This window comes from Ictidomys tridecemlineatus, chromosome 6, assembly GCF_052094955.1.
Source record: "Ictidomys tridecemlineatus isolate mIctTri1 chromosome 6, mIctTri1.hap1, whole genome shotgun sequence".
NCBI classification, from domain to species: Eukaryota; Metazoa; Chordata; class Mammalia; order Rodentia; family Sciuridae; genus Ictidomys; species Ictidomys tridecemlineatus.
In genome coordinates this window covers 16,335,986-16,349,701 of record NC_135482.1, presented here as the reverse complement: position 1 = coordinate 16,349,701, position 13,716 = coordinate 16,335,986, and the positions used below count along the sequence as shown (strand labels likewise).

Here is a 13,716-nt window from a genome sequence, read left to right as displayed (position 1 = left end):
CTGGGGAATAAAGAAGAAGGATCCTGCTCTCTAGCTTCTCAGGCTTGTAAAGGAAAGTAATAAAAATAGGTTTTGTGGGCTGGGGCTATAGCTCAGTGGTAAAACACTTGCCTTGCATGTGTGATCTACTGGGTTCAATCTTCAACACCACATAAAGATACAGTATGTTCATCTACAACTAAAAAAAAAAAAAAATAGATTTTGCACCTCAGTACAGAAGGTGGTAAGGAGGGCACAGGGTGGGTGCTCTGAGACCAGATAGGGTTGGCACCTAACTGGGATGGAGTGCTCAGAGTGCTCAAAGCAGAGAAATTACCTTGAAGCACTGAATCTTCAAGGATGCAGGGTCTTCATCCCCATGTACAACAGTGTTGGGGAGAGAACTGGCTAAGGGAGAGTGTGTGCCAAGGCACAGATCTGCAGAAGCATGACAGGCAAAAAAACTGTGATTCTCTGTCATTGGAGTCTGGGGTGTAGTAGGGAATTGGTGAGAGAAGGCTGATGGGGGCAGTTGAAGCTTGTGTTTTATACAAGAAGTGTCTATTCTGTCCTGAAGGTGATAGGGAGCTGTAGAGCAAGGAGTGACTTATAGTGATTGGTATTTTAAAAATCAGTCTGGAATATAAAAGATTGGGTGGTATGGAATAAAGCAGGACTTGGAGGCATGGAGAGGATTAGAAACTGTTTGAATAATCAGGGGGAGAAAAGAAGAAGACTGGAAGGGGTGAAGAAAGAGAATTAAAATCCTCAGAAAGTAGAATTACCTGGCCGTGGTTAATGGGTTTCATGTAGGGAGGGAGGGTGTGTAAGGAGTCTGGAGTAACACTTAGTCCATTTTGTATTATAACAATATACTTGAAGCTGAGTACTTTATAAAGAAAGGTTTATTTAGCTTACAGCACCGGAGGTTCAAGGACAGGTACCAGTGTCGGCTCAGCTCTTGTGAAGGCCTCATCACAGAAGTTATCCCGGTGGCAGGAGTGCATGTGGGATGAAGCACCAGGAAGCCTTAGAGACGGGGTTCCACAGTCCCTTCCACTGGCTTCCCCCAGTTGACCTAAGGACCTTTCTAGGCCCTGCCTCATAAAGGATCTGTATCACTTCCCAACAGTGCTATCCGGACCAAGCTTTCGGTATATGAATTTTGGGGGATAAAATCAACCTCTATTTAAACCATAGCAACCACTCAAACTTCCAACGTAGGCAGGTGGTTGAAGAAAATGCCATTCACCAAGATAAAGCATTAGGAGAGGAGCTTGGCTGGGTGGTGCATACCTATAATCCCAGCGACTTGGAAGGCAGAGGTTACTCTTGGCAGCTTAGGGAGACCCTGTCTCAAAATAAAGAAGGGTAGGGATGTAGCTCAGTGGAAGGGTGCTTGCTAGTGCGCAGCAGCCTCTGGGTTCAATCTCCTTTTTTATTTGAAGAGGAACCAAGAAGATTTTGGAGAAGGTCGGGTAGAAAGAGGTGGTGATTTTCTCTAGTGTAACAGTATTTGTGGGACGTGTGCCCATGGTTTTGATTATTGGTTCCAGGACCACACCTACTCCACTGCGCTGGAGCTGCTTCCTACTTCCTACTGTGCTTCTGGGCAGGCAACATTAGGACTTGCCACAAGCCAGTGACAACCCTAACCCTAACTCTATCCCTAACCCTTGGATCCCTTGGAATAGGGAGTGGCTGAAGCAGTGTAAGACAGAAGACAGACCACCTTGCCAGGTTGGGGAAATGCCAGCTAGGAGTAAAAGGGGACAAGAAGCCTGAGAAACTGGGAAAATGTTCAAGAATTAAGGGTAAGAGAACTAGGGCTTCCTATTGGTAACTGTAGATCAGTGGTCAGCTAATGGTAATTTTGTCCCTGGAACATTTGGCATTGCTGGGAGACACTTTGGATTGTAAGTCTGGCAGGGTGCTGCTACTGATATCTAGTGGGCTACTGACATCATGGGTGCTATTACACACTCTGTAATGTCTAGGGCAGCCCCACAACAAAAAGTTATTCAGCCCAAAAAGTAGTTCAGAGCTCTTGAGAAAAACCCTCATCTTTCCTTTTGGAAAATACTGCAGCCCAGAGAGTTTATCTTCAGACCTCAAATTTCACCTGTGTATGGAACAGAATAGGCCCCAGAAAGTCCAAAACAAGCCATTTGTGGTTTTCTACTATCGGGAAACTGAGTTAAAACATTTGCCTACATTCCTGTTTTTGTTAACTTATTCTTGTACTTGTTTACTTCATTATTTATGAATTTCTTCTTATAATTTCTGTTAGAATGGTACACAGGTACTCTGTGCCCCTGGGAAGGCCAAGATGCCAAGCAAGATGGTATGGGAAGTCTGTCTATGATTGCCACGGTGGAGGGAGCATGTCCATCCCACTTCTAGGGTGAAAGAGGGGGAAGATTGTTCAAAGGAAATAAAAGGCATAGGTATAGTTTTGGGGAGATAAAAAGGGTGTTCATAGGGTAGCTTTTCTGGGAACACTGCTAGAGTTTCTAAGTTAAAGTTTTTTGCATCTACATTTTGGAAATCATTGTTTTTTAGAGGCTCCAAAAGGAAGGAAAAGAAAAGCCAGAACAACTGAACCAAAAAAACCGGAGGAACCCAAAAAACCTGCTGAGTCCAAGAAGTCTGGCAAGTCCCCAAAATCAAAAGAAAAGCAAGAAAAGATTACAGATGCATTTAAAGTAAAAAGAAAAGTGGACCGTTTTAATGGTGTTTCCGAAGCTGAACTTTTGACCAAGACTCTCCCTGATATTTTGACCTTCAATCTGGACATTGTGATTGTAAGAATTTTTGTCCTTATTTGATTTTATAAACAAATTGGTGGATTATCTTTACCGAACACGTATCCATACAAATGGAGTTTTGCTGAAAAGATCCATTTCTTAAGAATCCTTCTGGAGGTAAATGGTGTCACCTTAACCAGGTGGTGTTACATGGGATTGTTCAAGAGGGTGGACTCTAGTTTGGGGCTGTCTGGATTAAAAAAGCCTTAACCTTCCAAAACATCAGGTGATAAAAAGGTGAAAATACCTCCCTCAGAGGGTCACAATCCAATGGCATGACCCGTGTGAATCAGTTTGGTTCTGTGATACCTGCGAGCCTCCATCAATGACAGTACTGCTTTTGACTGGTATTTTTGTCGGTGACCATAAAAACTTCAGTGCTTGAGCTGGAGTTATGGCTCAGTGGTAAGAGTACTCACCTCCCATGTGAAAGGCACTGCATTCAATCCTCAGCACCACATCAAAGTAAAATAAAGGTATTGTGTCCATCTACAGCTAAAAAAATAAGAAAAGAGGTTTTTTTTTAAAAAAATTAATATTTTTTTTAGTTGTAGTTGGGCACAATACCTTCATTTTATTTTATTTAGAGAGAGAGAAAATTTTTTAATATTTATTTTTTAGTTTTCGGTGGACACAATATCTTTATTTTATGTTTATGAGGTGCTGAGGATCAAACCCAGCGTCCCGCGCATGCCAGGCGAGCGCGCTACCGCTTGAGCCACAACCCCAGCCCCCTTCATTTTATTTATTTATTTTTATGTGGTGCTGAGATCAAACCCAGGACCTCACACATTCTAGGTGAGCACTCTACCACTGAGCTACAATCCTAGCCCCGAGAGTTTTTAAAATTAATAAAAAGAAAGAAAGAAACTTCAGTGCTTGGACAACTGTAGGTGACATGGAGTAAGTTAAGTCATTGGGAGATGTGGCTGAAATGGGCTTAGATTAATTGATTGCTCCAGGACTTCTCTCTTCCAATACTGAAGTCAGCCCAGCCGTAGGGAGCAGAGTAGCCTAGGATCATGAGGGAATGAAGTTGGTCTTTAAAAACAACAGCAAAACTCAACAAGGAAATTTTTCTTTGCTTTGAAATGTCTTTGGATTAAGAATAGAAATTCATAAGTATTGTTTATGATGCTGGATTAAATTTATATTTTTAATCATTTCAGTTTTATCTACAACTGCTTCATAGAAAAACCAATACTTAAGCAGAACTATTTTAAGACTAAAATGGTATAATAGTGTGTTAAGAATTGTAATGCAAAAATAAATTAATTAATTAAAAAAAGAACATAAATTTTAAAAAAGACTAAAATGTATAGTTATTTTGTTTTATGGATTGGCATCAACCCAGGACTAATTTAAAAAAGAACATAAATTTTTAAAAAGACTAAAATGTATAGTTATTTTGTTTTATAGATTGGCATCAACCCAGGACTAATGGCTGCTTACAAAGGGCATCATTATCCTGGACCTGGGAACCATTTTTGTAAGTAGCTACTTTTTTTATTAATTTACTTTAAAATTAGGTATCTTTATCAATAGGAGTTTTTTTCTTTTTTAAAAAATGTGCTTAAAAAGAAAGAATATGAGTAAATATTCATTCATATTTAATGTTTTCTCTGTGTGTGTATTTGAAAATCAAAGGTCTGAAATGCTGTCACTGTTAACACTTTGATGTTAATGGAGAGTGGGAGGGCATGAAAAAGAGTGTGTGTGTGTGTGTGTGTGTGTGTGTGTGTGTGTGTGTGTGTGTGTGTATACAGTGGTAGGGGTTGAACCCAGCATCTGTGCCCTACCACCGAGCTGCATTCCTAGCTAATACTTTCTCTTTTTTTAAATAGTGAGTTTTCCTATTTTTTGTTGTTGTTGTTATGGATGGACACATACCTTTATTTTATTTATTTATATGGTGCTGAGGATTAAACCCAATACCCACGCATGTGAGGCAAATGCTTCACCACTGAGCTACAACCTCAGCCCCTTCCTATTCTTTTTTTTTTTTTTTTTTTTTTTTTTTGGTACTGGGGATTGACCCGGGGCACTTATCCACTGAGCCACATCCCCAGCCCTTTTTTATATTTTATTTAGAGATAGGGTCTCATTGAGTTGTTTAGTGCCTTGCTTTTGCTGAGGATGACTTTGAACTTTCGATCCTCCTTTCTCAGCTGCCCAAGCTGCTGGGGTTACAGGGCACCTGGCCCTTCCTATTCTGTATTTTTAGTTGTAATACCTTTATTTTACTTATTTATTTTTATGTGGTGCTGAGGATCGAACCCAGTGCCTCGCCCATGCTAGGCAAGTGCTCCACACTGAGCGACAACCCCAGCTCCTTTTCCTATTCTTTATAAGGTAATTTTTTTTTTTTAAGTATTATCTACAGTAACAATAGGCCATCTTTGTGGCAGACAAAACATGGACTTTCCCAGATTTTTGTTGATGTTATTTCCTTGGAGAGAGAAAATCCATTGATTGTTGGAAATCAAGTTGTTATGAAATGCTACGCTTGGAGACATTCTCCAGATACTTTGCATGTATTACAAAATAGTCATAAAGACACTCATACTTACAGAGCTTTAAAACCAAGGTTTTTTGTTTGTTTGTTTTGTGTATGTGTGTGACATGCCAGGGACTGAACCCAGGGCTTTTTGCATACGAGGCAAGCAGTACTCTATCAGCTGAGCTGTATCCCCAGCCCTAAAACCAAATTAACTCCTGTATTGCTCTAAATTGGCTTTATATGTAAATAATCTCCTTTTTAGAATAATAAATACAGTGGGTGCTCAGAAAATACCAGTTGATTATTTGAGTAATATTAAAAACATTATGGCAAATGATAATAATGTCTTCATGGAAATGATAAACATTATTTCCATTAAAAAAAATTCTGGGGCTGGAGATGTAGTTCAGTGAGAGAGCAGTTGCCTAGAATGTGCAAAGTTCTGGGTTCAATTCCTAGTACTGCCCCCCCAAAAAGTCTTTCTAAGAAAGTTTGACTCTCTCCACTGTCAAGGTATTTGAGTGCTTTTAGTCTCTTTGTGAATGTCTTATCCATGAGTTATTGCAGAGGCAGGTAGTGATATCAACAGTTATTGGAAAAGAAAATAGAAAAAAGAAAGTTTCCTATGTTATGTAGCTATGTACTCTTGGACTGGCATTTACTTACCTCAGCCCCTGTGAGAAGGAGATAATGGCATCTTATAAGAATTAGGAAGACTGAACTCATGTAAAGGAATTAGGATAGTGTCCAACTTGTAGTAATTTCTCAATGCTTTTAAAAATATCCTAAATCTTTCTTTCTTTCTTGATTTCTAGAATGTAAACTAGTACATCAATTCTTTGGACAAAAGCTTTTAGCTCACAGAAATAAAGCAAAGCCTCTTTTCACAGGGAAGTGTCTGTTTATGTCAGGGCTGAGTGAGGTGCAGCTCAATCACATGGATGATCACACTTTACCAGGGAAGTATGGTATTGGATTTACCAACATGGTAGAACGGACGACGCCAGGCAGCAAGGATCTTTCCAGGTAATTACATAACATTTATTTTATGGGTGGGAACCTTGACCTCACATAATCCAGGGACATCATATGGATCTAGTTCAAGCTGAGTCCAACAAGTATGTGATGTGATCTTTTGTTGAAAGCTGACTAAAGTTGGCATCTTTTAAATATTGTTATATTTATGTCTTTTACTACTTTTTAATTCAATTTTAGTAAAGAATTTCGTGAAGGAGGACGTATTCTAGTACAGAAATTACAGAAATATCAGCCACGAATAGCGGTGTTTAATGGAAAATGTAAGATTTACTTTTAAATTTTATCTTTTTTCTGTGCTAACATTGTGGACAATGTAAATATGTTTGTATTTTATTTTAGGTATTTATGAAATTTTTAGTAAAGAAGTTTTTGGAGTAAAGGTTAAGAACTTGGAATTTGGGCTTCAACCCCATAAGATCCCAGATACAGAAACTGTAAGTCCTTAAAATTTGCATTTGTAGATCAGCTAAAGGTGAATTTTTTTCTAACTAGTTTCCCTTTTTATTTGTCTTTTGCATTGTAATTTATGTTATAAGAAAAAGCCACCCTGTATTTTGTTGAGTAATAACTACATATCAATTTAATAGTTACAAAGTAATTCCATTACCTTGGAGTTACATTAGAAAGAGAAACATTCATCAGCTAAACATCTCAATGATTGTTATTTGGCTAAAATAGTGAGAGGTATTGGCTTACATACTACATTCAGAACATATTTAATGGCATTTATTTATCAAATTCAAATGGTTTAGCTCTTATACTGGATTTGAAATAAACGTGTAAATAAAACACCATCCTGATTAGTGAAAGTAATTACTCCATTTATATATCTTATCCCAGCTTCATTTTAGAAACTTTTAAAAATAGTATAGTCCAGACAACATCTAGGCAATTTAACACTTTGTGGAGGTACCAGGGATTGAACTCAGGGCACTTGACCACTGAGCCACATCCCCAGCCCTATTTTGTATTTTATTTAGAAACAGCATGTCACTGAGTTGCTTAGTGCCTCACTGTGGCTGAGGCTGGCTTTGAACTCTCGATCCTTCTACCTCAGTCTCCTGAGCCACTGGGATTACAGGCATGTGCCATCATGCCCAGCTCATGCTGTTCCAGACCTTTGGTTCCAAATTTGTTTCTTAAATGTAGTTTTTTTTACAATTTTCAAAAAACAACCCAAGACATAGACCTACACATTGTATATATAATATTTTAAATAGTGGAGAAGCTGGTGTACTGCCAGGTTTTGGTGGAGAACTTTGAATAAAGTTTCTGCCACCTACATATTTGAACTTCTTTTTAAATTTCTTCTGTTTTCAATTTTTTAAGTATGATTGATGAGTTAGGTTTGTAGCATTGGTTTTTATTTAAATGGAGGCCCCCATTTATCTACTTGTAAAAGCAAGTACACTGTGGTATGCACATGTATGGTACCACATAGTGTTCGTTAAATGCCAGATGAGCCTCAGGTACATGTCTTGGATATATGTAATCACAGAAGTGCAACTTGATTTGTATATTCATTAGTAGTTTTAGCTCTTTTATTAAGCTGTGAGATCATTTAGCTTTTAAAATTAATTCCTTATTATTAAATACTAAGTTATTGATGTTGGTAGTGATTCTCTCTCTTTTTTTTTTTTTTTTTTTTTTATGTAGTACATGATATGGAGGCCAATTTAAAACATGCAACAAGCTGGGTGTGGTGGCGCATGCCTGTAATCCCAGCAGCTTGGAAGGCTAAGATCACAAGTTCAAAGCCAGCCTCATCAAAAGCAAGGCTCTAAGCAACTCAGTGAGACCTTGTCTCTAAATAAAATACAAAATAGGACTGGGAATGGGGCTCAGTGGTCAAGTCCCCCTGAGCTCAATCCCTGGTACAAAAAAAAAAAAAAAGTGCAACAAATATTCATAATTCATCAGCCCTTCTCTCTATATATGTACATATGAGAAAGGGAAAGAATTATGCTCTTTAAAGGATGGCTTGTCACCACCAACAAAAATGATAAATACAAATGTCTTTCTCTAGCCATTCCACTTCTAGAAATTTATCCAACAGGTACATTCCTATACATATTTCAAATTAAATTAGTACAAGGTTTTCCACCATAATAGTAAAAGAGTAGAAAGAGCCACGCGTCCACAGTTGGGCCCTGGTTAAATCAGTTATGAAAGTACTACTGGTGGCTATGAGAAACAAAGGGATATTCCATATGTGTTATCACATATGGAATCTGCGATCTGCCGTTGAGTGAGAAGAGCAAGGTGCAGGAGGGGAGGCAAGAGTGTGTTATCATTTGTATGTTTATTAAAAAGGATGAGGGAGACAAGTATGTAGACACCTTTGATTGTAGATTTGTGGACACCTGTGGAACTGGCAATACTGATTGCCTTTATCAGAGGGAATTAGGTAGATAGCAACTTGATTTGGGAAGGAAGACTTCATGTACTGCTGTGCCTTTTTGTCCCTTTAGAATTGTGAACCATATGTTTGCTAATAAAAGTAAAAGATTGTTAGTTGATAGGTGAGCATGGAGGGGGAGCCTCATTATATTTTGTCTATTGTCAACTATTATTGATCTTACATGTATTTTTGTGTAGCTAAGAATCAAGTTATTTTTTTTTTTCTAGAGGGGGGGGAGAGAGAGAGAGAGAGAGAGAATTTTAACATTTATTTTTTAGTATTTGGCGGACACAACATCTTTGTTTGTATGTGGTGCTGAGGATCGAACCCGGGCCGCACGCATGCCAGGCGAGCGCGCTACCGCTTGAGCCACATCCCCAGCCCCAGAATCAAGTTATTATAACCCAATAAAGATAAATTTTTAAATCTCAGTATGAGTAGATTCAACAGAATTGTAGGATTTCTGAAACCTAAAATTCTATGATTCTAGCTCTGCTATGTTATGCCATCGTCCAGTGCAAGGTGTGCTCAGTTTCCTCGAGCCCAGGACAAAGTCCATTACTATATTAAGCTGAAGGACTTAAGAGACCAGTTGAAAGGCATTGAACGGAACACAGACGTTCAGGAGGTGCAGTACACGTTTGACCTACAGCTTGCCCAAGGTATAGTACTGTTTTCACTCCTTTCATTCATTTCATGTGTATGCACATTACAGAAGGTGTATTGTGGATTTAAAAGCAGACGAAACAGATAGTTTATCACAGTGAGAGTGCCCTGATAATGGACACTAGTCTCTCTTAAAATCTCCTTTTACCAAGGTTTTCCATCTACTCTGAATACTCCCAGACACTGAGGGTCTAAGGAACACTGTACCCAAAATTAAGTGTTATAGGTTTTTGCAGTTCTTAACAAGTTCATTTAGTATATGCTATAAAGAGTGTAAAGATTATAGCAAATGATATATCTCAGCTTACGTGAACACTCAAGAAAAAGAATTGTTCATGATTTCAGAATAAAAGTGTTTTCAGAATTGTACTGAAGCAGTTCTAAATCCTGTTTTACCTTCCTCACAGAGGATGCAAAGAAGATGGCAGTTAAGGAAGAAAAATATGACCCAGGCTATGAAGCAGCGTATGGAGGTGCTTACGCTGAGCATCTGGGCAACAGTGAGCCATGCAGCTTCTCTGAGGACAGGCTAAGTATGTCCCCCCCACCCACTATGTGCTCCTTTCAAAGACTTGGTTTTATCAGGATCCAGGATAGATGGAGTTAATAGAGTGGAGAGTAAATTATTGAAGATTAGGAATGGGGCTATAAAATTTTATTAAATAGTGACCAATAATTCAAGTTTATTATTATCTGATATTTAACTACGCAAACATTTTTATAGCTCATTTTCTTAAGTTATGAACTCTAAGCCAACCTAGTTACATTTTCCTTCTTTAACAAATGAGGGGGGAAATGAGGATTTATTAGCCCTGTACTTTGCAGTAAAACAAGAAACTTAAAATTATATTCAGGAAGCTTGATTAATGTTTTAATAATAAATCTACATTATACTATTAAGGTTTTTTCACTTGTTCACTTAAAACTTATATATGAAATAAACTAACATTCTCTCCTTCTTCTAGCAGCTGACAGTGCGGAGTTAAGAGGAGAATCAGCTTTCAGTGACATTCCAAATGGGCAGTGGATGACCCAGACGTTTACAGACCAGATTCCTTCCTTTAATAATCACTGTGGAACGCTGGAGCAGGGGGAAGGGAACCCTGCTTAAGAGTGGTGATTCTGGGCTCTGCCTACGTGCTGCAGTTTAATGCAGTTGTCAAGAAGTCAAGCCTTGGTTTGCTAGCTGAGGTATTTTCTCAGTACTTTACTTTAGTGTGTAATTATAGTACAGAACAGTTGTGTGGTAGAATCAACTGTATGAACCTAAGTAGTTTGGAAAAAAGTAGGGGTTTTGTATGAGTTTTTGTATGTGAATTAACCATCATTCCAGCTTTTTATATACTTTATTTCATTTATGAAGAAATCAGTTTTCTTCTAGAAGTTGCTTTTGATCTGCAATTTTAAAATACAACTGTCAAATATGTGTATTTGATTCTTAACTGTGCAAGACCTTAGCATGCCATTCTCCCTTGATGCCTAAGAAGGGCATCCTAATAATGAGTTACCACTGGTACAGAGGCAGCTGCATTGCTTTTCACACAGGAAGCTAGTGCTCAGGGGAGCCTTATTTGCTGGAGTTTGGTGTAACAAAGGCTGGACTTGGGGCTCCCCAAGTTGTGTGCACACTCAGACCTCGTTCCCTCGCCAATGGTGAGTGTGTGGGAAAGTTGCTTTGTGGGAGAACAGCATGACCACACAGTAGCAGGGCTGACCTGGCCTGACCTGACAGGCATTGAGCCCTGCCTTTGGCCCCCACAACTCCTGTGTTTATCTCCTGGTGGGCAGACCTGTTCTGCTGAGCTGGGAGGTTCCAGAGAATGCAGTAGGCCTTTTATATTTTGTCATTCATCTACATTTTACTTGAGAGGCAGAAATTTGATAGGGCAGGAACTAAATTTTTCTGTCAGTATTTATGACCTTTCTAATTTTATCCTCCTTGGTTTTAAGGGTATAACAGAAATGTTATAAGAAATGAAGTTTCAGGCTGAGCAACAGGATGCTAGAGGTATTGGATAACCCTGTTTAAACTGGTGCTTTGTGTACATGAGATGTACTAAAATAAATAACATATAAAATTTTTCTTGCTAGGTAACTCTAATAAGCCAATAATTAAAAAAAAAATCTGTGCATCATTGTTTATTACCAGGACTAAGTGAACCTCCTGAAAGAATGGTTTGAATTAAGTCCCTTTGTGATTTTCCAATGCATTTTTCATGGTGCTACAAGTAGTCCAGACTCTTGGGTCTGGTGAGTGTTAAGGCTGGGTATTCACTCCTAATCACTCTTGAATATTCAGATTTTATACGTACCCAGGGAGCATGCTGTTTTTGCAATATTTTAAATATCTTTGAGGGTTTTTTGTTACCCCCAGGATGTTATATAGCCTGTTCTTCTATTTATAATAAGAGAAACAGATTCTTGTTGTGAGTCTTAACATGCTTTTTAGCTGTGGCAATGATGTATTTTATTTTTTCTTAAGTCTAGGTCAAGCTGTGTGGAAGTCATTCATGTTATTTAAATGATGTACTGTACTGCTGTTTACATGGACATTTTGTGCGGGTGCTTTGAAGTGCCTTGCATCAGGGATTAGGAGCAACTGAATTATTTTTTCATGGGGCTGTCTATAGCATGTAACCAGGTCATAACTATTGTAGCTTTACAATAGAGTTCCTTATTTGAGTGGAGAAAATACCCTTTAAATTATGACAGACTAGTAGAGAATGGGTTTGAGGATTTTCCAAGTAAACAATCATGTTTTTCATTAAACTTGACTGATGAGTAGTAAATGTTGATATATCCTGTACCTGACAGTATGAGACATTTTCATTAAATAAGATTGAAAGATTTTTAAATTCATTTGAAAGTGATGGTTTTTACAATAAATAATACTAAGAATGGTTATTCTTGTTACAAGCCTTTTCTGAAGCAAGATTTAATGGTATTCTTTCCCCCCTTTAAACCTGAGATCAGTTTATCTTCTATTATAATTAACACATAGAATAATATATGTGAGGAACATCATAAAAATCTGTGAATATTTTATTTAACAGCCATTTTAAATGTAATTGTTTTATAAAAGATAAGATTAGCACTCTATTAAAAAAATACCTGCATGTGAAAAATACATTTAGAAATTATTTTAATTTGTTGATATAATTATCATTTAGTGTTAAGCAAATTGCTGGTACTTACATGGGTTTCTTTCCAGCATAATTTGGCCTTCTATAATTCCCACTTAGAGAAGACAGTCAGTGCCACTGTAGTCTAAGATACAATTTTCACACAGTAGTTTTTGTTTCTTATGTTGTGGATTCTACATATCAAACATATGTTCATAAAGAACAACAGAGTTATAGTAGGCTACCAGGGATATCCACATTGTTACACGGGGAGTATTTTGAATATTAGGTTACATCAGCTATTATGATTGAGTTTAAATATCCCTGCAGGGTCAGGAACAAACCAGCTTTCCCATAAGTCATTGTGAACACTGGGGAAGTCCCAGGGTTTATGTCTTCCATTCCAATGGAGTAATTTAGCTTCCTGCAGAAAATGCTCTGAATATCTGGCATCTGGATTCCAGCCTTTATTGTTTTTAGAGGAAAATGATAGGCTTGTTAGAGAATAATATTAAAAATTGATTACAAGTTCATGATATTATGCAATGAAGATAACTTAATATTGCCATTGCTCAGAATATTTTTTGAATACTTCCTCTTGAAGCATATTAAGATCATTCGAATATAATGTTTTAAAATATCCTATGTGGGGCTGGATGCAGTGGTGCACACCTGTAATCCCAACAAGTTGGGAGGCTGGGGCAGGAAGAGTGCAAGTTTGAGGCCTTCTCAAAATAAAAAATAAAAAGGGCTAGAGATGTAGCTCAGTGGTAAAGCATCCCAGGTTCAATCTCTAGTAACAAAACAAAATAAAAATTTCTCTGTGATGTTAAAATTTCTTTCCCATGAAAGAAATTCAATTTGTTTTTTAATAAAATGAAAATCCATTGAGTAGAGAGAGTAGCCAGTGATTCTGGTTTATGATGTTAACAATAAAGCCTGGCTTATATTATTTGTAAACTTAGGTGTGATGGCAGCTGCAGGAGACGAGCTAGTTATTTCAGTGTATTGTAGCACAGCTGGAATAATGACCAGCTTCTGGAGTCCACACACAGGAGCTGCTCATCCAGGAAGAGGCACATACAGGTGAAGTATCTACTAAGTAAAGCATCTTCTCTGCACCATGACTGAAGGGCTGAGGGGCATGCAGTTTAGGTGATAAAGTGCTTCCAGCTAAATATGTTATATAAATTATTTACATAT

General features: G+C 37.9%; 2 protein-coding genes across 4 annotated transcripts in view; one reads left to right on the top strand and one right to left on the bottom strand.

Moving 5' to 3' along the window:
* Tdg (thymine DNA glycosylase) overlaps window positions 1-12,246 on the top strand; it is a 29,296-nt gene extending 17,050 nt beyond the window's left edge. For 2 of the 3 annotated variants that reach the window (XM_013357316.4, XM_013357315.4), the window contains exons 3-10: window positions 2,542-2,783; window positions 4,206-4,275; window positions 6,177-6,312; window positions 6,502-6,584; window positions 6,664-6,758; window positions 9,216-9,387; window positions 9,799-9,924; window positions 10,357-12,246. In XM_013357316.4, coding sequence (XP_013212770.2) covers window positions 2,542-2,783; window positions 4,206-4,275; window positions 6,177-6,312; window positions 6,502-6,584; window positions 6,664-6,758; window positions 9,216-9,387; window positions 9,799-9,924; window positions 10,357-10,502 — 1,070 coding nt within the window. In that variant the 3' untranslated portion in view covers window positions 10,503-12,246. The remainder of the gene's footprint in view (window positions 1-2,541; window positions 2,784-4,205; window positions 4,276-6,176; window positions 6,313-6,501; window positions 6,585-6,663; window positions 6,759-9,215; window positions 9,388-9,798; window positions 9,925-10,356) is intronic. The other variant, XM_005322345.4, reaches the window with a different exon arrangement.
* The window catches only part of Glt8d2 (glycosyltransferase 8 domain containing 2), a 45,439-nt gene continuing 37,899 nt past the window's right edge, over window positions 6,177-13,716 (bottom strand). The window contains exon 10 of the mRNA XM_005322344.4: window positions 6,177-12,978. Within this exon, the coding sequence (XP_005322401.1) occupies window positions 12,809-12,978 (170 nt within the window). The 3' untranslated portion in view covers window positions 6,177-12,808. The remainder of the gene's footprint in view (window positions 12,979-13,716) is intronic.